The following is a 26,463-nucleotide window of genomic DNA, read 5'->3' as shown; positions in this document are numbered from 1 at the left end:
TTCTGGTACTTAGTTGAATGACTCTTATGAACTTTTGCGTTATTTTTATTATATACGTGTTGCATATACACACACTTAGCACTTAGAGATGGGATACGTGTCCGTACGTGGGAGTTGGGGGCGTCACAGATCCAAATAGGTTTAGGCTTTTTGCCTAATTCCTAGCTCATCACATCATTAGTGATTGGGGATCCAAGATAAAACACTATTGGGCTTACCTTTAAATGCATCCATACTTAGCCTTTTTGCTTAGCCCACTAAGATACCAAGTGTCAATCTCCTATTGGTTCTTGGCAATTATTCTAAAAGTAACATACTAGAATTCTCCCACTACGATTCTCAAGTAAAAATCAACTCTAAAAATAAAAATTTCAATCCAATGCTAATTAGGATTAAGGAAGTTAATGGCTAAGTCTTAACGGCTTTTTAGGTGGGGTGTTACAATAACATTGATTGGAAGGTGTACAAAAAAATGGTGGTTACATGGTTATTATTAGAAGTATTAGTCTGTATTGTTTTTTCATTCAGTTTAGTTAGTTTAGTTGGTTCCAGTTTAGTTAGTTTAGTTGTGAACCAAGTTAAGTTAGTTTCTCAATTTATTTTTCCCGCCTATTGTGGCTTGTATATAAAGAGCACATATGTACTCTGCTTTCATAACAATACAATTTCACTTTTGAGTTCAACATTTATCATGGTATCAGAAGAAAATTCTTAAGCCAATTCCTCTGCTTTGCCTATGGATCCTTCCAATCCATATTATCTTCATCATGGAGATAGTCCAGGCATAATGCTTGTTACTCAACTCCTTACAGACAATAACTATAACACATGGCGTCATTTCATGCTCATGGCATTGACTGCCAAGAACAAAGTCTGCTTTATCGATGGATCTCCTCCATCTCCTCCAGACACTTCTCCCTTGTTTCCATCATGGACTCGATGCAACAATATGGTACTTTCCTGGTTACTCAATTCTCTTTCTAAAGAGATTGCTGCTAGTGTCATTTATGTTGATTCTGCCAAGGAGATGTGGTCTGATCTTCACGAGAGATTCTCTCAAGGCAATGGTCCTCGGATCTTTCAATTACAAAATTCCATTGCCTCTCTTACACAAGATGATCTTTCTATCAGTGCGTATTTTACTCAGATGAAAGGACTTTGGGATGAACTGCTGAACTATCGTCCTCTACCTGTTTGTTCTTGTGGTGGTTTGCGATCCTTGATGGATATGCATCAACAGGACTATGTCATGCGTTTTCTGATGGGATTAAATGATTCCTATTCGCATGTTACAGGTCAAATCCTTCTCATTGAGCCTCTGCCTCCTATTAACAAAGTTTTTTCTCTGGTTCTTCAAGAAGAATGACAGCGTGATATTGGATCTGTTTTAGTTCCTAGCATACCATCTACTGCTTTCGCTTCCACTACTAAATCTGCTCCTATGGCCAAACCTTCCACTCGCAGACCTTTTTGCTCTCATTGTTCTATTCCAGGGCACACTGTGGAGAAATGTTTTAAGTTGCATGGATATCCTCCTGGATATCGATCCAAAGGCAAATCCTCCAATTATGCATCCACATCCAATTCTCATCCTTCTGTCAATACTGCTCATCATGTTGCCAATTCTACATTGACTCCCTCCATGCCTTTTACTCCACAACAATGTCAACAACTTCTGGCACTTCTTCATCCTGAATCCTCAGATTCTCCACCACCAACAGCAAATCCAGTAACATCTCCACTTGATCAACTTTCTAGTAAGTCTTCTATATCTTCTATTTTTTCTCTCAACACAGCAAATCCTACTTCAAATCTTCATAATGAATGGGTCATTGATACTGGTGCCACGGACCACATGGTCCATTCTATTTCTCTTTTTCAATCTTTTAAACCTGTCCACAACTCATTTGTCAAATTGCCAAATGGTTTTTCTGCACCAGTTACACATGTTGGATCTGTTCGTTTACTTCCTCAGCTTGTTTTACACAATGTGTTGTGTATCCCTCCTTTTCATTTCAACCTCCTTTCTGTTAGTCAACTTACTAAGTCATCTCCTTGTTGCATAAATTTTTTTCATGACTCTTGTATCATACAGGACCTCATCCATTGGGAAATGATTGGGAAGGGTAAAGCCAAAGAAGGACTTTATCTGCTGCAACTACCAGATTTGCCAGTGAAATGCTCTAAAGATTTGTCTTCAAATTCTGTTCTTGCCTTACATTCTAGTCATCTTCTTTTTGATGTTTGGCATAAGAGATTGGGATATCCCTCTCTTCCTAGAATGCAGTTATAGTCTTCCATTGTTCCTAATCTCTCTGTTAATAATTCCACAATTTGTGATGTTTGCCCTCTTGCTAAACATAAGAGGTTACCTTTTCCTTCACATAGTCAAAATAAATCCACTTGTTCATTTGAGCTTATACATTGTGATATTTGGGGGCCATTTCAATATCCTTCCTTGGATGGTTTTAAATACTTTTTGACTATAGTAGATGATTTCTCTCGCAGCACTTGGGTTTATTTGTTAAAATCCAAAGCTGATACTCGGGTCTTGTTATAGCATTTTGTTGCTATGGTTGATACTCAATTTAATTCTAAAATCAAATTCATTCGAACTGATAGTGGTAGTGAATTTGCCATCCACAATTTCTTCTCTAGTAAAGGCATAATTCACCAACTTTCTTGTGTAGCTACTCCCCAACAGAATTCAGTGGTTGAAAGGAAGCATCAGCACATTTTAAATATAGCTCGTGCTTTCCTTTTTCAATCAAATCTTCCCTTACATTTCTGGTCAGATTCTATCCTTACTACTGTCTACTTAATCAACAGAATTCCTTCTCCTTTGTTGAATAACAAAAGCCCCTATGAATTACTCTTTAACAAACTGCCTTCTTATGCTCATCTCAGAGTGTTTGGGTCTCTTTGTTATGCCTCTACATTAGCCCATAACAGGTCTAAATTTGCTCCTCGAGCTCGAAAATGCATATTTCTTGGTTATCCTCTAGCTATCAAAGGCTACAAGTTGTATGATCTTGATGATCATACATTTTTTGTTTCCTGAGATGTTGTGTTTCATGAACACATTTTTCCTTTCAAAACCTTATCTCCCACTACTCAGCCTCATGTTTCTATTGTTCTTCCTCAACCCATTTTTGATCAAATTTCTTTTCCTGTTGCTTCCTCTGACTCTACGCCACCTGTCTCTAATTCTGATTCCCCTCAGCATCCACATATTCCTTCAGACCAACCTGATCCTTCCTTTATTCCTCATGTTCCTGCTCTTAGAAGATTTTTTCGAGCTCACAGGCCACCTAGTTACTTGCATGATTTTCATTGCCATCAGGCATCTTCCAAGGCTTGCTCTTCTTCATATTCCAATGAGATTTCTGCTTCTATTTCAGGTACTCTCTATCCTCTTTCTAATTCTATATCATATTCCCATTTGTCATCTAAACACAAAGCTTTTGTTATAGCTCTTTCTACTCTTTTTGAGCCTAAATTCTTTCATCAAGCTGTTAAACTTCCACATTGGAGAACTACCATGGCTGAAGAAATTACAGCCTTAGAACATAACAAAACATGGACTTTAACTAATCTTCCCCCTGGTAAGAGTACAATTGGCTGCAAATGGGTCTATAAAGTGAAGCTTAGGTCTAATGGAACACTTGAGAGGTATAAGGCTTGCTTAGTCGCTAAAGGGTTTACACAACATGAGGGTGTTGATTACTTTGACACATTCTATCCAGTAGCTAAGATGGTGACAGTTAAGTGTCTTCTTTCCATAGCAGCAGTTAAGGGTTGGCATCTCATTCAGCTAGATGTAAACAACGCTTTTCTTCATGGAGATTTGTTGGAAGAAGTATATATGGATTTACCCCCTGGTTTTAGTGACAAGCATGACAAAAGGGTCTGTCAATTGAATAAATCCTTGTATGGATTAAAGCAAGCTTCCAGACAGTGGTTTGATAAGTTTTCCACTACAATCATCTCTCTTGGTTTTACACAATCCAAGATTGATTATTCCCTTTTTACAAAAACTCAGGGCTCTAGTTTCATGGCTCTATTGGTTTATGTCGATGACATTCTTATTGCCAGCAATGATATGGATTTTGTTAACAACTTCAGAGCCTTTCTTGACCAAAAGTTTAAACTTAAGGATCTTAGACCTTTGAAGTATTTTTTAGGGCTCGAAATAGCAAGAAATACATCTGGCATTTCTTTATCCCAGAGAAAATATGCTTTAGATCTCCTATCCGATACTGGTTTTCTTGGTTCCAAACCAGTTAAAACACCTATGGAACAACATCTAAAGCTGTCCAGAACTGATGGTGCTCTTCTTGATGATCCCAAATCTTATAGAAGCTTGGTTGGTAGGTTACTTTACCTCACTATTACCAGGCCAGACCTTATATTTGCAATTCACACATTGAGTCAGTTTATGGATTCCCCTCGACAACCCCATTTACATGCTGCTCAAAGAGTTCTTCAGTATATCAAAGATTCACCTGGTCAAGGACTCTTTTTTCCTTCTACTTCAGATTTCAAACTCACTGCCTTTGTTGATTCTGATTGGGCAGGGTGTCAAGACACCAGAAGATCCATCACGGGTTTTTGCATATTTCTTGGAAGTTCTCTCATCTCTTGGAAATCAAAGAAACAATCTGTGGTTTCAAGGTCATCAGCTGAAGTTGAATATAGAGCTTTAGCTAATACAGTTTCTGAGATCGTTTGGCTCTTGTCTTTGCCACAAGATTTACAAGTAGATCCTTCCAGTGCCACTGCTTTATATTGTGACAACAAGTCTGCAATCCACATTGCCACAAACCCTATATTTCATGAACGCACAAAACATATAGAGATCGATTGCCATTTTGTCCGTGAGAAGATTCAAGATGGTTCCATCAAACTTTTTCATGTTAATTCTCACAATCAGCTTGCTGATTGCTTCACTTAACCACTTGGTTTTCCGTTGTTCTCTACTTTAGTTTCCAAGCTGGGCATGCTTAACATTCATCCTCCAGCTTGAAGGGGGGGTATTAGAAGTATTAGTCTGTATTATTTTTTCATTCAGTTTGGTTAGTTTAGTTGGTTCCAGTTTAGTTAGTTTAGTTGTGAACCAAGTTAAGTTAGTTTTTCAATTTATTTTTCCCGCCTATTGTGGCTTGTATATAAAGAGCACATATGTACTCTGCTTTCATAACAATACAATTTCACTTCTGAGTTCAACATTTATCAGTTATATCATTGAATCTTCTATGATTTTACACTATTAAAATAGGGCTTTTTGCAGCCAAGGAGTTGCGTAGATCAATGATATAATAAACTTTTGAGAAGTGTTATATCTATAACTGTTGTGCAAATGTTGAATCACTTTTGATTGTAGTGCATGCTAATATATATTGCTGTCAAGGGCTCTTTTCACTTTTGACTTTAATTAGCATTCCATAATTAGTGAATATATATATAAATATATATGTGTGGTTATGATGTAAAAAATATATTTTATGAAATGGCTTGAATGTTTGGACATTATAATGGAATGTGTTCCAGGATTGGGAGGATAATGATGACTGTTTTAGTACATTTTTTAAAAAAATTGTAAAAGACATTTTTCGACAATCATAAATCGCCAGAAAGACTTGTTTTAGTCATATTATACTTTTCCCAGCCTGCCAAGTATACTGCTAGAAATAATTATTTTCTATGATATATACTTGTTGGGGGAGAAAAATCATGTTTTTTTACTGGCAACAATTCTTGATTTTGAACATGTCTTTAGCGGCGATTTATTGATACCATTTGAATTTTTTTCCCGATTGCCTCAAAAAATTAGCCTGAAAAATCTTTTTGACACTATTCGAATTATCTCAAGCAGAGTGAGATTCCCACAAGCTTGAATATTTGCTCATCTTACAGCCCATCCCAAATTGTGGTGATTGCACCTCTACGTCGCTTACAAGGCAATTAGAGTCTCTTAAAATATTTCCACACTTCAAGATCAAGAGCTCAAGAGAGAGATGAGAGTCTTTTGTTTTGTACATTAATTTTTTCATACACTCTTCTAATTAATGTACGCAAAACTCTCATTTATAGAGTTTTCTAATGGATGGTAATTAATTAACTTCACTAAAGTTAACTGCTAATGGTGGAGAGTTAATTAACTGCTTGCAACTTTGCCACCTATATAAATATAGTATGAGTCATGTGATACCCACTACTAACATAATCAATAACTATAATGATAGGAATATACAACAGCCCCAAAAAAGTAAATGAACTTTTGAAATTGGCTTTGTAAATACAACTACCTACTAGTGCATGTTGGGATTAAAGGTAACTTTCCAACCTTGTTTCCAACTAGATGATAGAAGCATGATTTTGATGTGAGCTCCAAGCATATATAATAAATTACTACTTTCTCTATCAAGCCATTTAACATGTTTGCAAATTGTGATTTCTTCAAATAAATAAAAATGTCTTCTTCTAGCTACTCCCCCTCTTGGAATTGAATGTGTAAAATATTATTTAGGCAAGAATCAGTTGTTAATGATACTTAATCAAAATACCTCAGAATTTTGTGAATAGTAGTAAAATAATTTGATTTGAGATATTTTATTGAGTTTTGAAAAATGAGAGAGAAAAGTTGAATATAAATATTATAAAGTTAAAAAATTGTTTGAATATAACTCTTGTTTTGAAACTCAGAAAAGTTGTATTATTTTTTGTGTTTTGTTTTGAAGTTCGAAAAAGTTGTATTGAATTTTGTGTTTGGATAATAATTATGTAATAATTTGATAAAAAAGTTAAAAATTTGGAATTAAAAAATATTTTATATTTGAGTTATGTTTGTGAAGAAAATTATGAAACTTTTTAAGGATATCTAAAATATATATATATATATATATGAGAATGGTTGAATGTCCAAACGAGGTCTTAGTTTAGCTGTAAAACAAGGCCTTAGTAGTTGTAATGAATAGGTCCATTAATGAAAAGTGAGAAAATAGCTCCTATATACATCTAGAATTGAAAATCCTAATTTATATTGCAAATTGCACGTTTGAAAAATTTGTCTACAAATAATTGTATACGATCATAACAACTACTGCTACGGATCATAGAGTGTTATTGTTTACAAACAAAACACTACAAGCATAGTTTTTCTTGTCTCAAATAGTCATTTTTGTCGCAAATAATCCGTCACAAATGCTCATTTTTTTTATAGTGGAAATATCTTAATTTTTACTCTATTGAGAATTTGTCAAGAGGTCTAGCAAATTAAATCTTTGACAAATTGCCACACTTATCTGTTGACCGAACTTCTCACAAGAGATCTAGCTAAATCGATTGAAATTCTTTCCAACCATATGAAGTTTAATTGCCTTCATCTGGTTTTAGAAAGAAGTTATAGTACTCATTTTACTTCGACTTTGATTCATCGATCAACAACATTTACAAGCATAGTTTAGACACTAAATTATAAGAACACTAAAACCTAACAAGCAACAGGAATACCCTTTAGAGCGGTGCTGCATCTTATATATATATAGAAGTTTTTCCCTATTTTAATAGGAAAAGTGCTACCGCCACAAATAAATCTCACAAAAGTAAATTCACAATTGATATAAATACTTCATATGATACATTAGATTTACTTTACGATAAAAGTAGTTAATTTTATAATATTCTAACGTATCACATTAACTTACGTTAGTTCATAAATTTATTTTTGTAAAATTTTTTTGTGGTTAAAACATTTATATTTTAATATTAGTATATAATGGGTTTTTAGGATGCTTGAATGTTTCTTGCAATCGAGAAAAAAAATGTAAAAAATATAAAATTTGCTCACAAATTATGTGTCATTGTGAATATATTTTGTACTTGTGGGAGGCGACGAATTAAAAGTACTGCTTGATACAGTACTCGTGGAGTGTGCAAGTGCTGCATAATCATTTTAAAGAAAAGTGGAGTTTGTATTATTAAAGAATTAATTTCTTTTTAGGTGAATCTCATACTTATTCACTTTTTTCAAACAAACTGTAAGACACTTACGCATTCTACGATTGGAAATATTATTTTTTGTGAATTAATTAGCTCAATTTTCTCTCGGATAGTACTCGATCTCCTAGCTAGTGAATTATATAGTACTGGTACCCTTTTAAAGGACGGCTACATATATAGAACTATGGAGATAAAAGTATGTAAAAACTGATCGGCGACGGTTCTACCTCTACTCCCTTCTTGAAGAAATGACTCTCTCTCTCTCTAAGATAGAGTTTTCAGAGCCATGTATCTTTTAAAAAGAAAAAAAGAAAAGGAAAAGGAATGCACACATCAAAACCATAATCACATTAATGAAAATATATATCGTAGTATAAAGGCTCAATCCTTGTGGAAAACCCTAGCTCTATAGAACGGGTTCGTCTCAGCTATTGTCTAGTCCATGTATGGTCTTTAAAGAGTAGTACTGCTAAAGGTAAATAGCATTTTTACGGCAGGAGGTCAGGGATGCACCTTAAATTCATAAATGAGAACACTGCACAAAAAGAAAGAAAATAAATGAGGAGAGAGAGATGATCAGTTCATTTATAATAATGCTAGCAGCTTGTTAATTAGGTGCAATATTTAACAAAAGTAGAGTACCCCACACACACACACACATATATATATGAAATATACTTAAGCCTCTGACACATTCTCTCCGTAAATTTTATTAATCTTTTATTTTTATTTAATCGTTAAAAAATATATTTTAATGAATTTATAATTTTTTTAAATAATTGAAATGATTTAAAAAATACATGAAAAAAAATATCGGAACACTTCTCATAGCTCTAATATATATATATATATATAATTAGATAGATTTGACTTACAAATAAAGAAGGTGTTACAGACATCGCTGGTGGCTCCCACTGTTAGGTAAAAAGAAAATGTTTTGTCTTGTTTTTGTCTTTTTTCAAGAAAATATTTTTTATATTTTTTAAAAAAATATAAAAAATTTATAATAATATTAAATAATTTTTTTTAATTATTAAAAAAAAAATTGGCTAACGGTGACTCTAGCGAGCAGTGGCTTAGTATTTTCCAAATAAGAATGGCATATATAGATATATTGGAGTAGGAGGTAGAGGCCAGTAGGTACCCTTGACATAAGTTGCAGTCAGATCTCGCTCTCATTCTCAGCCTCACTCTCCATATGATCAGACACGTCTGACATCACGCATGACATTAAAATCGTCTTGGATCACGCTCCCGTTTGGTGGCTTTCACTTTTTCTATGGATAAAAGGGGAGAAAGAGGTACGACGCTCAGGCTTTATCCTTGCCATTGTCCTTTTCTCTGTACATGAGCACCATTTTTTTTGGTTTTCATTGCATGCACAGCATGCCCCTCTGATCTCTCCCCTGCCAACACAGCTTCAAAATACTTCATTTTTTACGTTCTTAGCAGCTTCACAATGCTAGCTTAAACTAATTAATTTGGAATTAGAAGAAACAGTACATTTTTAATAAAATATTGTTTGTTTTTGCAAGTTGATCGGAGTAATTATAGCCCAAGCTGTGGTCCCATACATATGTCACTAGATTTTCCCACAAGAAAAGTAAAATGATGATAATGTGCATAATGTTATAATCATTGATAATTATTTACCACGTCCATATGCTTCCCATCTTACTACTATGAAATATTGGTCAATTCTATGATCGATTCATCCACAATCAATTCATTCATACCTAGCGCATGCATGCATGTGTAATTACTTTTCCTCTCTCTCTCTCTCTCTCTCTCTCTCTCTCTCGTATTCGTCTCTATGTGTGTGTATGCATCTGTAAACTTCGCTTTCAAAACAGCTCATTGAGGGAGAAAAAGTTGAGATCAAGATGATCATCTATGCTGTACGTACCCTGCAACTTGATTTTAGCCTACGATGGCAAGTACGTACGTACTGGTTGATATGTATTAGCAAGTAATTAAGGCTGGAGCTGCGCTAACTATGCACAGAAAAAATAACAAAAAAGGGCGAATTTTATTAATGGGCTGTTAAGTTTGCATTCATAATTCAGTTGCATAGCTACTTCTTTGAAAATTTAAAAGATGCCACCCTAAATTCCTGCTCCATCCCTACAAAATGCTATGAATATATATATATATATATAATTGGCTAAAGTCTACGCATGCACATACACTCTGTATTAGTACGTAGCGGCCGGTAACTGTTAAAGCAATTGTGTCAGCCAATCAAGCACATTTTAATTTCGAGGGGCGTGTATATACTAAAAGAGACACAACTGCACTGGACATGAGGGAGGCCGTGTAGGGACCCGATCGAGCAGCGGCGGAGCTACGACGTTCATCTGATCAGAGGGTGCATTATTTGCACCACTTGGAATTTTAGAACTTCCCTTGCACACATATATACATATAGACATATAATATAGATACATATATATATATATATTTAAAAATGGAAAAATAATACAATTGCACCTACACAAAAAATGTGTATGGCCCATCATATCAATTGTGTTTTTAAATGAGTTCCACTACATACAATCATTTTTACGTACTCTTTCTACAGTTTACTGATATGATTAGTCAAAATAGTTATTTTATATTAAAAAAAGTAAAGTAACCAATCATATTAGTGAAATGCGAAAAAAGTATGCAAAAATAACTTTAGTTTTTGTTTTTAAAATCGTAACCATTAAAAAATTTATTTTTGCATGATATAAAAATAAAATTTATATATTCAAAGATAGTTTCAATACGTTAATTAGAAGAATTATTTGAACTCGGAAAACATCATAACTTTGTCATTTAAAATTATATTTTTGAGAATTAAATTAGAGTGGGCCCTAATAGAAAATTTCATACCCCCTCCTCCTATATAACATAGACAAAAGAAGTTCTGTCATTGTAAAAAAATAGTTGCTTAATTGAATTACATAGTCATATAGATATTGAAAGAATACCACAACAAATGTCATATATATACATATGTACATATGAAGACTCTCTAAGAACTATTGTGCAGCTATGTAGGAACATTAAAGTTTGGTTGTAGGAGCTAAATTTATTGGTTAGGCCACCGAAGCCTATGTAAAAGTTAGCTGACGCTATATATTGGAATATCTTTTCCATCTGACTTGGTTTTCAATGAGCTAGGGTACTTAGTGCTTGTTTGGTTTTCCAGATGGTTTGTACTCATTATATCACATCTCATCTTATATTATTTTAAGAGTTTTGCTACATACAAGTAAAGCCACGTACTAATCTGCGTACCAATACTGATTCTTTCATACTTAAAATTTAAATTAACATTATTTTCAATAAAATTTACTTTTTGACCTATCACAATAAATTGGTGCACATATTAGTGCACAAGTATGCTTGCAACTAGACTTTTCCTTATTTTAATATCTAAACATGCACTATTCAAATTTTTAAATTTTAATCAACTAATCATTATCTAATAATCATTTAAAATTTTTCAATCTTTCACGTACAAAACAAAAAAAATAATTTAATATTTTCAAATCTCAAAATAAAAATTATATTATAATAATATTATAACTTTACAATATTTCTAATATTCAACTTTTTCTTATCTCTCATTTTCTAAAATCTCATAAAACATTTTAAGTCCAAGCATTTCACTACTATTGACAAACTATCTTATTACTATTCATATATTTTTCATCTTATCTTATCTCATTTGTATAATAAAAAAAAAGGCCTTAAACTCTTCTTTATCAAATGGTATCCTCTACGTACCTATATACACTACAACAAAAATGGCCTTTTTTGCGTCGAATGAAATCGCCGTGAAAATACCAAAAAATACCACAACTAATTAATTTCGTCCTTATCAATCACCACAAAGTGGACGCAACTAGAGCATCTCAAAAGCTTTATGGCAACGAAACTAGTCATATGGGTCATAACAAGCTCTAATATTTGCAACGAATTCTGTAACCACAAACGTGTTTCAATTTAGACTAAAAAAAGTGAGTTGTTTTTTGGGTCGATGGTAAAAAAACACAATTCATGTGGCAATATGTTTGTGCAGCAATTGAAAAATATTGTCGTAGAAAAGGATTATTCCTAATATGTTTTTAGTTATATGGCAAATAGATATCGCTGCAAGTATTTAATATATGTGGCGAAAAAGATCTTCACAAATTTACTATTATTGTGACACAAAAAGACCGACTACGTGGTCAAGAAATACATTTTTGATTAACTAGTAATGCTAAAAATATAAACAATTTGCCAGGAAAGAATTTATTGCCAACTCTGAAACTATTGTCACAATATACATAAAAGAAAATTACACATCTTACATTATATTAAAATCCATGAAACAATTACACAAAGTACTTATTTTTTTATTCTAATCAATTACATTGTATTACAATCCATAAAGCAATTACATTATATTGCAATTCATAAAGCAATTACATTATATTCTAAGTGTACAATTTTAGACTTCTCAAGACACATCAAAGTACAAAACCTGTCATGATTAGCCAAGGCCCTATTTAGTTGTTGTTGACTGGTGTGCTTGAGTCCTTCAATTGTCATCTAAGAAAGAATGAAAATAGAGCATTAGCATGCCAAAATAAGGGCGAAGGTGAGAGATAAGAAAAACCCAACGGCCAACATATAGTGAGAGTAAAAGCTTTTAAGGTGAAGAAGATTACAAAGAAAAGCATAGGATCACCGGCAACATAAAATACAATCTCCATAAGATATTCAGAGCTACACAAAGAAATTATTTAAGAAAAAAAATCCATAATGTTTATGCTTGTGTTTAGAGTGCAGAGTAAATAATGAATGAAAACAATCACTTCCTCCCAAGTACCTCGATTTAATATCCATAGCGCTACTTTGCCACTACAATGTGCCTTGTAGTAATATCCTCAATTAAAGTTAATCAACATTCTTACACTCCATGAAAAAAAGTAACATCAAGATCAAGTTTATAAATGTTGGAGACTAAAACTTAGACTATAAAAAGCATTCAATTGATCATGTTCATGCTCCATTAACCCATTTGGCTTGCTCGATAAGAAAAATGCACAAGTCTTGTCGTAATCTCCGTTACTCTCAATCCATCTATGTGTTTGATAAGGTCATAAATGTTGGATACATAGCTTAAGCATCATTTCAACATTAACATTGATGCTATTAGGACAAAATAATAACATTACTAGTTGTGGAGTCATGATTAGAAATCATGATGGTAAGTTCGTATATGATTTTTCATGTCATCTGGACGTAATATGTTAAGACACATTAGCTAGGAACTTATTTTTATAAGATTTTTATATAGATCTAGAACTTCTCCTATGACTAATATGTATACTATCATCATCTTTCATTTTCTTTGAATAATTCATTAACACATCATGATACTTTTCTCTTTCTTGACTCTAAATATCTTATCCTATCTTTTATCGCAATGGTATCATTGTTCTTGCACTTTACGAATAAGATTCAAGGTTTATATGCTTGTGATTTGGATGATCTAGATTTTGTCATAAGACCTTGGCTAGAAATAAGCATAAAAAGTGCATGCTACAAATGTGTTCCATGCCTAGGCTGACGAACTCAATCGACCAGCAACACAAAAAACATGAGGGCTTAGTGGGTGGGTGACACTTCTGATGCCTAAGTTAGTTTATTTCTTGGAGAGAGTTTGAGATGAATAATTGAGTTTGAGTTTAATATGCACTTAGGCTTTTATATCCACCTCTCTAGGTTGGGCATCTGTTTCCCCTGTTCCTGGAGTTTCTTCTGATTGCTCTAGGTGCCATTTAATTTGATGGCTTTTGTCAAAAGCTTGGGTCATGTCGCTCATAGCAAGTAGTGAGCCACTGCCTTTCTTTGAGTACCCTGTCAGGGACAGGATCTTTCACAGGGATCCTGTGCCTATGATCCATATTGGATCATTTAGTGTTGCATAGATCCCTGTGAATTATCCGGACAATGGCATGCGTTTGTGTGAATGCCTTCCCATCATTCTACATGTCCCTCCAATGCTTTTCATGAGGTGGACTAGGCCCATCCCAGTGTGGGATGGACATGCCCCTCTAGTGCATCTCGGTCTCATAATAATATTTATAATAATTCGAATAAATTATTAAATGTTCAATAAATACTGTCTGTCTACCTCTCATGACTTACGACAAAATGTTTAGATAAATACTCTAATTAAAAAAGTCTTAATGATCCATATGTTTGCCCTTTCTTGTAAGAGGACCGATGAGAAAGGAGAAAATGAAGATACATGATCTCATTTTCATGCCACTAGACCACTTGATAAACATAGTGTCCGAACGCATATAAAAGCTTCTCTAAATTGAAAAGGAAAAACAAAAAGGAAGACCACGTGTCTTTACAGAAATACTTGGGCGGCTTGCTATCAATTTCTCGGTAGCCAAAGAATCCTAGAGAATTCAATGAAAAAGACGGTAGGCCTGCCCTCTATATGGCGTGCTATTGAGGGAGAGAGACCTATCAATGGGAATTGTGGGCGCTTTTGTCACCTCACCCGCACTGCCTTGACTCCTCAATTTTCTCAACTTGTGTAAGCAGTTGGGAAAGTGGTACTAAAATACCCAATGATAAATAAAGAATAAAAAATAATCAAAAGGAATGGGAGATGAGGAGATCAGTGGCACACCTTTTCCTGCTTCTAATTTGGTGAAGCGTGAGTTGGGAGGTTGAAGTAGTGCATGCCGCCCTTTTTCTGCACTTGGTGGAGGTTGAAGTAGTGCAAGTCTACTTGCTGCATGTCTCCCCCTTTTTTCTGCACTTTGTTTCCATTGCAGATCATGATGAACCTATAGTTAACTGCGCCCTTACATATGCCTAGCTGTCTGTTTAACATATAGGACTTCAAACCCAAAATTAATGCACATTTGCTGACAAGTAGTACTCTTCTCAAAATTTTTCCCAGAAAAACATTATAAGTTTCTGGCCCTTGTTGATCAAATTAATTAGTTCCAATTACGAGAGAGCAAGAGGACAGACAACATGGTCAATGTTTTTTCATATCCAGGTTAAGTTGTCTTTTTCTTTGTTTAATTTTTTAATACCATTTTCACTCGAAAAGAAAAAAGAAAACCCATTATTATACAATATCGTTTGTTTTCTCTATCTAGCTACTTTGGGGGTCATATATAGCTGGGACCATTTCACCGTGCTAGATCGGTAAAAATGAACCCGAATGATAGTTACATTTGGAAAGATACAGGCCGCTGGCCATATTCAACGTATAATATGGCTAAAACATATAAGTTTTTATTTTTATTTGGTAATCATGCATGGTTACAACATTTAAGTTTCATTCGCAATGACCAATGCCCGTTGCTTTACTACCAAACAAAAAAAAAAAAAAAAAAAAAAAAAAACTTTAATTGACGAGTTATCATTAGTTTTAGAGAAATGATAGTTTCAGTTATGAGTGTGTAAGCGTCACGCAATCATTTAGAAAAAAAGAAATAAATATGAGACTAATATAAAAAAATATTTATTTTTTAATAGTATACCTTACTCTTTTTTAAAACAACTGCACGATACTTCCACACTTTACGATTATTTATAACATTAATTTGAATCCTTTTTGCTGTGCGCATGCTGTCCACCTTAAACGAACAAGCCCTATATATATATATATATATATACACACACAGCAGCAGCAGCTTTTATACATAAATATATATAAGCTGCTCATGTGCCCGCTTCAATAGATCATGGCAAAATAAATAACAAGATTAATTAATGTATGCAATTGTTTAGGATTTGGAGTAGTGCATTAATCAAATTAATTTATCATAAATCAATTTTAAATTGGGCCAAACTCACATCCATGATCTCTTCACATGTTCTATTGAGATAATAATTTTCGTGAACAGAAAGGCGACTTAATTTAATTAGAGAAAGCGAACCAAGTCACCAAATTATAACGTGCTTTTTTTTTTTATTTGGGCCGTCAGCAGACCACTAATTATGAAATTATATATATACACACAATTATTTTTTAATAATAATATACACACAAATATTTTTAAAATGAATGTCTTTTTATAAGATAATGTTATAAATTATTTTACAAATATACTCCTTATTTAAAATATAATTATATAAGCTAAGAGTCTAATGGTCTGATAACATATGCTCCGGTTCTCTAAATGTAAAACCTGAGTTTGAAACCCTCCACCCCTATATTAAATATATATATATATATATATATATATATATAAAAGATTGTGAAAATGATTGCATATCTTTATTTTCTTATATATTTCTGAACTGCATTATAAGATTCGGGGGGGCGCTAAACAAATGTTGCAAAAGAAGGCGATCAAGTACTACTCATGCATGGATGTAGTTGAGGGTATTGTTCAATATTTTTTCTTTGCAAAATTTAATTATATCTTAATCGTAGATCAAGTACTTACATATTATATATATATATATATATATATAGGGAAACCCTAATTAAAAGCTGTTAGGCATCATTATCAAAGCGTTCAAAAGGGGGAGTGGGTGGAGGAGGTGGTCACTATCTCTATCAAATTATCGACCGTCACTTGTACTCTAATCATAACTCATCACCAAACAATTCTGTTTATGAAGAGTCATTATAAATATAACTTGTACTCATCAAGCATAATATTTATGTTTGTATTATATATATATAACATAAATCATGCTATAACTATAAAAAGATCTTAAAAAAATAAACCTACAAGATGACATGACTTTATTTGATATATTGGATTTACTTTATCATAAAAGTAATTTTACAATCTTTCGTACTGCATCAAATCACATTATTTTTAAGTTTACTTTTGTTGGATCTCTTTGTTACTAAAGAATTTTCCCATATAATATACAGTACTAGAATTAGATTATCTAGAGTTTGTACTCAAACGATACAAAGTAAAAAAGAAACAGGCACATGACCTAGAGTACATAGAATTTATAGATGAGTGAATTTTGAATATTATTAAATAATACTCAATAAATGATATAAAATTCATATGTTTTATTTTACTTCACTCTAGGGTTTGAGAGATGGCTAGATGAGTAATGGTTCGTGACTTAGTAGCTAGGTTTTTATTTTTGTGATTTTAGGGCTTTGAGATGACCAGATATCTGCACCTCAACTTGACCAAAGCCTGGCTTCAGACGCATCAACAGCTCTCGTGGGCCAAAGGTACGACTCTCTCGACCTTCTACTGTTCTAAAGTCCTCTTCTCCTTTCTCTTCGTACATCGCCATTCTTCTATACCTTCCGTATCTTACACCTCGTAGAACGTACGAATTAATTTCACAATATCATTCAAGAATTCAAATATGAAATAATGGTTCTTTTTTTCCCTTTCCTGTAGTCTCTTCTTTTCCTCTTGTAATGGCCTTTTTTTCCCCTTTACTGTAGTCAGTTGGAGTTGGAGTTACAATTTTTTTATCATTTTCTAACAGAAATTTGTACCCACATGGAGAAACCCGGCCACCTATCCACTCTATTTACTTTGTAATTCTACCATCTGTAGAGATGCAGATAGATGGGCTAGTCATAATTTAATTGTTATACATCATTATTGTGTTTTGTTTGCAAGTTCAGCTAAATTCTGGGTTTATTCTTTTTTCTCTCAGTATTTACAGTGTGGTTTTGTATTTATTGTGGTGTGGAATCCAGAGATTTCAATGGCAGGGCTTTCTTTGGGATCTGCAGCATGTCTAGGGCCTGTATCAGGTTTCTGGGGTTCTGGCAGGAGTAGATAAAGAGCGACAAGCAGCAGAAAGAGGAAGCAGAAGCAACTCGAAGAGTCGTACAGAAATCAAAAAGTTCTTGGAAGAGCCGAATCACACAGAGAGAGAGAGAGAGAGAGAGAGAGAGCAGCAATCTGGATTTTCAGAGGAATCATAAGCAAACAGTGAGGCCTATCCACCAAGTTACAGCCCCAAAACAACAAGAACCACAAGAACAAGACCTTGGCACGAGCACCCACTACCAACATATCCAACTCCTCCAAATCTGTCAACCACTTGGTCAAGCCGTAAACTCCCACCAAACAGAAGCACCCACAAACAAAATTTGGAACCAAACCAGATGAAATGAAAAGCACAGACAAACTATGGGCATGAAGGGCACCGGAGGAGAGATAGTCCAAGTCCAAGGGGGCCACATTGTCCGATCCACAGGACGCAAAGACAGGCACAGCAAGGTCTACACGTCAAAAGGACCCCGGGACCGTCGGGTCCGGCTCTCAGCGCACACTGCCATTCAATTCTATGATGTTCAAGACCGATTAGGCTATGACCGGCCCAGCAAAGCGGTGGACTGGCTCATCAAGAAGGCGAAGTCCGCCATTGACAAGCTAGCTGAGCTACCACCATGGCATCCACCTGGTACTTCTAATCCTACAGCTGTACAACAACCAGACCCAAATGCAGGCTCAATAGAAATGACAATAGCTGAGCAATCAGAGTCTTCTGGCTACGACTTTCTGCTCCAAAGGCAATTAGCGGGGAACCCAGACGACAATTCGGCTTTCATCCCACCATCTCTAGACTCTGAAGCCATCAAAGATACCTTGAAATCTTTATTCCCCACAAGCTCTGCAACTTCCTCTCTTAATTTCCAGAGCTACCCATCTGATATAATTTCAAGAGCCTCCAACCCCTCCGAAGATCTTGGTCTATCCCTCCACTCTTTCCAGGATCATTCAACTCCAAACGACCATAACCTCTTCGCGGGCTCGGCTTCGATGGGGTTTGACATCAATTACCAAAGAATGGTGGCGTGGAACAGCGACACAGGCGCGGAACACAGGGGTGATTTTGTCTTCAACTCTCAAACGTTGCCACAACAAGCATTACTGGGCTCAGCATTTTCACAGAGGGGACCCCTTCAGTCCAGTTTTGCACCCCCATTCCGCGCTTGGGATGATCTTCCCATTGCCACATCGGACCACCACAAAACACTGCCAATTCACCAGTCTTTGGTCTGTGGAAGCCGGTTTGCCACCGATACATTATCGAGCTTTTGCATTCCCGCCACGATTCGGGGTGAGGAAGAGCAGAGTGCCAATAAGCCGTCCTCTGCGTCTTCCAACTCCCGCCATTGATTGAACAAGAACTGAACTGTCTTCCTCACCATTAGGTACTGAACCTAGATTCTCGTTATTCAGATTTTCTTGGTTGTGCCTTCTTCTTCTTCCTCTTCTTCTTCTTCTTCTTATGCAATTAATGTTTCTTGCCATGGAAAATCTGTCCAGAAAACGTGTTTTTTTATTGTTTTGTTTTCTGAAAAACAGAACAGTGAAAATGTAGGAGGATATTTTGTTTCCTTGAGCTTTTGAGCGAGTCTTATTTTGAGAAAACTTCGTTAGAAAGTTTTTTTAATTGTGATAAGAAGAGTAAATTCGAGTTTCGCTCAAATCAAGTTTTTTTTTTTTTTTCTTCTGGAGTTTTAAGGATTTTGAAGATACCACTGTTCGATAATCACACGGAAAGAAGAGCTTCTAGTCAAATGATCAATGGTCTAACGTGGGAAGAAATTATCGGCCGGTTGGATTCATCACTTAGCTTTTCTTACGAATAATTTGACTTCAAGTGTGATTTTATATTGGGTGCTCTATTGTTTATGAAGTTGGCCGTTTAGCTGAACTTTGTTTAATACATGCTTAAGTTGTTCAAGTAATATGACTATATATTGAAGCTGGATTCTGGTGACTGGTCGTATGGTCCAATAACTTGTCTTTGATTGTGCCGAATACACAAGTAGAATAATGCTCCACGCCCAATTTTTAATTCATGAATGATGTCGTTAACCATGTGGAAAACAAGTTCTAGGTCCATTCTATACCTTCGTGAACCGTGCGTATTGAATAGTACTATGCATGAGGAAAACTGATTTGAATCGGGTGATCTTTACTGTGTTTAAACAAGAAAGAGATGTTTTCTTTAATTTGTTTTATATAAAAAACAGGAGAAAATTGGCTTTTGTATTGTTTTGTTTTGCTCAGTTCTTTTTTTTTGTCTCAACTAATGGAATGGAACAGTTGATGAGTCAAACCATGTCTAAAACCTTTGGCAGTTTCTTTTAACATTATCCTCCTTTTCAAACTCTTTTTGTTAACATACCATGTAGAGGAGGCTTTAGGAGATGTTTAGGGAATTAGATGAGAATAAAATTTTGTGAATAGTAGTAAGATAGTTCATAAATAATAATGATATAGTTTGAATGTTTTATGAAGTTTTGGGAACTGGGATAGAAAAAGTTGAATTAAAAAATATTATAAAATTAAAATATTGTTATAATATAATTTTTTAATATTATATTTATTTTAGGGTTTGAAAAAGTTAAATTTTTATTTTTTTTTTGTTTGAAAGTTTAAGAAAGTTTGTAATGATTAGTTTGAAAAAGTTAAAATAATAAATTTGAAAATATTTGCATTTGAGTGATGTTTGGTAATTAAAGAAATAAGATAAGATGAGATGGGATATGGGATGAGACCAAAACAATTTCCAAACATCCCCTTAGAGTGGGAATTGGAAGCCTTCTCCATGTGCAAGTTCAAGAAGATCATCTTTTACACCGTATTTCAAATTGTATGCTGTCACAAGAAGATCATGGCGTTCAATGACTTTTGTTCATGACTCTTAAGGATTTTGGGCCAGATAAGTATAATTATTAATAGAAGTCCACTTCGATCGATCTAGTTACATCTACGCATTAAACATTCTCATGCATATGGCTTCAGTGCTTCTGGTGGCTGTCTTTTCTACCGTTTCCGTGAGACTTTGACTGGCTCATGAAGCACCTCCTCGGGAAAAATATTGTAGACAATTTAGATTCGGGAAAGGGTTGACTGCGACTGCGAAAAGAGTCGAGAAGTTTTGGTTACTTCTCGATCAGTACTCAGTTGTTCAGAACCATATTGAGACTACAAGATCTAATGGTTTGGTCGATCAAAGATGGCAATAGAGAAGCATCTAAATGATACATTGCATATCTTTGCTAAAAAGTCTGCTGCATGTAATAGCAGTCTTCGTGGACAGCTTGCTGGTTAACAGAATCTTGAAGTTACCGCATTAGGCTAGACGCATTTCACACGACGGTACATGCCCTAAGGCATGTACAAATCCAATTCAGACAGTTCATGTATCCGGCCTGCTCATACTGGCAGCTATTGGCTTGGGTACGTATAACCCAGGCTGATAACCGGATTCCTTACCCGCGCCCATGCCCATACTCGGGGCAGGTACAAGTAATTAACCTGGTACCCAGGTTTTATTTAAAAAGAAAAAGAAAATAGTTTTATGTACAAAACTATGTCGTTTTGATCTCTAACATTATTTTATGCATGCATTGTGTGTTGCATGCATGCATTTTACATAATAAATATTGGACTTCATTTTTGTTTTATATCATGGATTTATTTAACAAGGAAATTAGTTATTTCTAGCTTTAGTTGTTCTTTTGACATAAAATTTATTTTCCAGTTTTATATATTTTTATTATTATGGGCAATGGATAATGTTCAATGTTTTAAGATTTATTTCATTGTCTTAATTGTTTTTTCAACATTGTTTACTTTCTTGGAAAGAAATTAGTAAATTTTTTTATTTTATTTTTTTAAGTGGGTGCATGTTTGCAAAATTTGGATACTGGGTATAATTCAGGCCGAATCTTCGGATTTTAAAAGCTTGACCAATCCGCCTGAGTTATAACTTAGGCTAACCTGGGTAGGTAATCGACATGATCTGCATACTTAACACTTTATTGCAGATGTGATGGTGTGATGGTTAGAAATGGTCACACCTTGCCTATCACTCACATTGGCAATGCTATTGTTGGGATTGGACAATCTTCTCTTTAATTGCTTGAATGATGTGATCTTGGTAGTTCCAAAAATTAAGAACGATCTCATTTCTGTTAGCCGTTTGACCACTGATTTTCCACTTGTTTTTGAGTTTGATGGTCATGATTTTGTGATAAAGGATAGGACATTTAATCAGATAGTGGCAAAGGGAAGGAAGCAGAAGGGCCTTTGCACCTTTGATTCATCGCCTGCTGATGGAGGTTTACAAGCTCTATTCTCTACTTGATTCAGAAAGTTAAAAAAAGCCTGGTGGCATGAAAGGCTAGTGCATCCTCACTACATAATAACTTATTATTTGCATCAAAATAAGCTTATATGCTATGATTCAGATTCTAAGTCTCCTTCCATATACACTATTTGTCAAATGGGCAAATCTTGTGGTTTACCATTTTTAGCTTTTACTAGTGACAATAGTACTCCTTTCTTTAAAATACATTGTGACTTATGGGGACTAGCCCCCATTATCTATAAAGACAAGTTTCGGTTCCATGTGATTTTTACTGATGACTACACTAATTCCACTTGGCTCTTTCCCATGAGAAAGAAATCAAAATTGGTTTTCTATTTTGACCAATTCTATAAGTTTGTAAGTTGTCGGTTCAATGCCAAAATTAAAATTTTCCAAAGTGAAAAAGGTGGTGAGTTTGGAAGTAATGTTTTCATGTAGTTTTTTCTTGATAAAAGCATTCATCATCAATCTTCTTGTCCAAAAACACCAAAATAAAATGACAAAACAGAAAGACAACACCGCAACATCAATGAATTGGGGTTAACAATGATGTTTCATGCTCATTTACCCTCATGGTTTTGGGTAAAGTCCATTTGTGACATCAATGATTATTTCCTTGATTTCTAATTTCCTTGTTTTCTCTTGTATGGTAAGTACCTAGATTACACGAGTTTTCGTGTTCTAGGCTCAAGTATTTTCCTTAATTGGGTGACTATCGCACACACAAACTAGAACCCAAGTCTCTCCCTTGTGTCTTCATCAGGTATAATGTAAACATAAGGGCTACAAATATCTCTATCCTCCCACAAGTTGAATGTAAATCTCAAGACATGTGGTATTTGATGAGACAATTTTTCCTTACTCTCAACTCGCTAGACTTTATGACAACTCATCTCTTGAGCGGGAGCTCAGTACTACCTACTCGTACTGGGACATAGACTCTGCATTGTCCAACACACCCCATTCAGCTTTTGCCTTTCCACAATTGAATCATGCCTCTTCCTCAAGCAGTGTACCTATTGTGTCTTTTGCAATCAACCAACAATCTTCCCTTGCACCAGAATCCAATCTTGAGATAGTCAATACTTTGGATCCAATTCTTTGGACTATAATCCAATCTTTGAGATAGTCAATACTTTGGATCCAATACTTAGGACCAGAATCCAATCTTCAGATAGTCAATACTTTGGATTAGCAATACTTTTGATCGTAGTGCAGCTCTAGCTCATCCCATGATCACAAGAGCAAAAGCTGGCATTAGGAAACCCAATTCTAGGTATGCAACCATTCACATCTCAACTAAGGCTCCCTCTAAACCAATATCCATCAAGTTAGCACAAAATCATTCTGGTTGGTCTGTTGGTATGGATGAAGTAATTGTTGAACTTGTTGCCAGCAATACTTGGACGTTAGTTCGATATTCACCCACTGTGAATGTAGTTGGATGCAAGTTGGTTTATAAAGCCAAATTGAATCATAATGGATCAATTGAACACCTCATTGTCCAACTAGTTGCTAAAGGGTATACTCATAGATGGGATTGATCTTTCTGAAACCTTCTCACTAGTTATTAAACTAGCTAGAGTTTGGTTGGTACTTATCATTGCAGAGGTAAAAGACTAGGAATTGTGCCAATTTGATGTTAAGAATGCATTCCTTCATTTTTCACTCTCCACTACTATTTATATGCATCAACCCCCAAGCTACAGATCCAACTCAGCCCTCTCATGTTTGTAAATTCAATCGAGCTTTATATGGTCTAAAACAAGCTCCTAGGGCCTAGTTTGATAGACTTAGCGACTTTTTGCTTCAACTTGGGTTCTTTTGCAACACCTCTAATCCAAGTCTTTTTATCACACACTCCTCACATGGTATGTTAGTGTTGCTCCTCTATGTAGATGATATGGTAATCACCAAAACTAGTCCCCACCACATATAGTGGCTTATCAACAAATTGGCACAAGAGTTCTTCATCAAAGATTTGGGTTTCTTGCATCATTTCCTTGGAATTGAGGTTCACAAGTTTCCCCAAGGGTTATTTCTAATCCAAACTTAGTAAGCTTTGGATTTCTTGATCTATGCTTACATGAGTAGCTACAAACCTATTTCCACTCTTGTGCGGCTGTGCCTCCCAAAGGATGCCAGGGCATTTCCACTCAATGCCCCAACCTCGAGATTTGGATCTTCTCCACAATGATGAATTCTTTCTTGATACAGACACTATAAGAGCATTGTTGAAGGTTTGCAATACCTCACATTTACTAGAATCAATATCCCTTACAATGTGAACTATGTATGCCAATTCATTTAATCATCCAAAATGATGCATTATAAACTGGTTAGGCGTATTCTAGGCTATATTCATGGCACGACACAATTTGGATTGAACATTCTAGAAGCAAGTACACTTGATTTATATGCTTTTTCATATCCCAATTGGGTTGGTTGCCCTTCAAGTCACCTCTTTACAATTGGCTTTTGCACATTTCTTGGTAGTAATAGCATCTCTTGGAGTGCCAAGAAACAGACTACAGTAAACTTGTTCTAGTCCTGAAGTCAAATATTGCTCGATGGAAACCATTGCATTTGAACTTACGTGACTTTCTTTTGTGTTACGTGATCTCAAGATTCACCTTACTACTACTCCTATGCTGTCAAGTACCCTATACATGACTGTTAAACCAATACATCATACATGCACAAAGCACACCGAGTTGGATTATCATTATGTTTGTGAAAGAGTAGTGCTTGGGTCTTTAGAAACTTGGTTTGTTCCCTCTTCCAACCAGCTGGTAGACGTCTACACTAAACCATTACCCAAGTCTACATTTCATGACCTCAAGGTCAAACTTGGTCTCTGTCCTAATCCAACTTTGAGGGGGAGTGATAGAACCACATATAAGTCCAGCTGATCAACCATGAAGTCTATGTGATCTTGGGAGAGCAACATTAGAGGAGGATATAACCATTGAAAATTCTATAACGTAAAGGACATAATGTATATTTAGAAAGTTTATCTATGACATCCGTGATTGTTTCAAAGATTTTTTTTGCCTATTTTTATTTTTATTTTTACTTTTATTTCTTGTTGTAATTAGTCACACCTGTATATCATGTAATGATATATATATATATATATATATATATGGAATAAACACTTTATCTCATACCATGAGATCATAGCAATTCTCAAAAGTTCTTTAAGTCCATCGGTATGCTGGTGAGTTCATTAATGGTGCTACTAGAGTTCTAGTAGATTAAACGTGATTCATTCATAGGAGAAGCCATAGGAGGGTTAGAGTTATTGAGTTCATGCATGTTGTTGATGTAGAAATCAAACAAGTCAATTGTGGAATTGCAAATCAGGTTTAGAGCCACCAAAGGTTGTTGTGAGTGTTTAAACTAATTATAATCAATTAATTACTTCTATAACGGATGTAAAAGTGGTGACTGAGCATCAACGTACGTAGTTCTTCTCTTGAAGATCAAACGTTCTTCAAAATTTTTTATGTTCATTATCGAAATTTGTGTTCATTATTTCTAATGCTTACTTAAATTTGGGTATAATAACTGTGATTGCTTGGATATATAATAGGTTTCTTGATTTGTTACTTTCCGCTACTTAAAAAAAATAAACATAAAAATAAATTGGAGCTTTTGTGAATGAGATTTACAATTGTGAATATTTATTTAGAAAAAATAAATAAATAAAACTCGATTTGGACAAGTGTGGAAGTGTAAATGATCCATGCATGCATGCTTATTTGTAATTAATTTTCTAGCGCGCGTGCATTCTATATGATGAGACCTACCAATTATTCATTCTTTCGGTTCTTATTTTGGTTTTAGTTTTATGACGTAATACAAATTCCTTTTATGTTGCTTTAAGGATGATACATATATATATATATATATATATATAGTGCAAAATTAAATAACCGTATGCATAGAATTAAACAAAAGGAGAGCTGATCAATGCATGCATGTACGAATACTAGTGCATAGCACCTTCAAGTACAAAGATTGTGAACGTAATTAAGCTTATATAAATTCATATAACTCTTTAATTTTAATTCAGGATTTCCGATCCTCGCATGGTTGTAAAATCAATCAAATTGGTCTACTTGTTAGAATTCTATTACTAAATGAAAATAATGAGTACAAGGCGTTTGTGAAAACTGCTCAGTCATTGTGAGAGTGCCGAGAGTCACTTTATTGGTATTTATAGAGTATGTTGAAACATTTTGATACTAAATGTAAGCTGCATTTCACCGTTTTTTTGTTTTTGAATAAAACCTCGTATATCTTCATTAATCCATTCAACTA

At 34.6% G+C, this 26,463-nt stretch overlaps 2 protein-coding genes across 7 annotated transcripts; both read left to right on the top strand.

The window, feature by feature from the left end:
- Positions 1-736: 736 nt before the first annotated feature.
- Positions 737-1,366, top strand: LOC122306356. The gene has a single exon (XM_043118785.1). It carries the CDS (start codon positions 737-739, stop codon positions 1,364-1,366), a length of 630 nt encoding a protein of 209 aa, XP_042974719.1.
- A 15,707-nt stretch (positions 1,367-17,073) lies between these two features.
- LOC122307587 (transcription factor TCP4-like) lies at positions 17,074-22,395 on the top strand. Of its 6 annotated transcripts, none has more exons than XM_043120546.1 (3): positions 17,074-17,233; positions 17,717-19,183; positions 22,032-22,395. In XM_043120546.1, the coding sequence occupies exon 2, from the start codon at positions 18,156-18,158 to the stop codon at positions 19,146-19,148; it is 993 nt and encodes a 330-aa protein (XP_042976480.1). In that variant the 5' UTR covers positions 17,074-17,233; positions 17,717-18,155; the 3' UTR covers positions 19,149-19,183; positions 22,032-22,395. The 6 variants fall into 6 exon arrangements, with proteins under 6 accessions (XP_042976480.1, XP_042976476.1, XP_042976477.1 ...); XM_043120542.1 differs by having other exon boundaries at positions 22,027-22,395; XM_043120543.1 differs by lacking the exon at positions 22,032-22,395 and adding an exon at positions 19,498-19,755.
- Positions 22,396-26,463: the final 4,068 nt, after the last annotated feature.

Source organism: Carya illinoinensis, chromosome 4 (assembly GCF_018687715.1).
Source record: "Carya illinoinensis cultivar Pawnee chromosome 4, C.illinoinensisPawnee_v1, whole genome shotgun sequence".
Lineage (NCBI taxonomy): Eukaryota > Viridiplantae > Streptophyta > Magnoliopsida > Fagales > Juglandaceae > Carya > Carya illinoinensis.
Note: the sequence above shows the minus strand (reverse complement) of the source record. Positions and strands in the feature narration are given on the sequence as shown.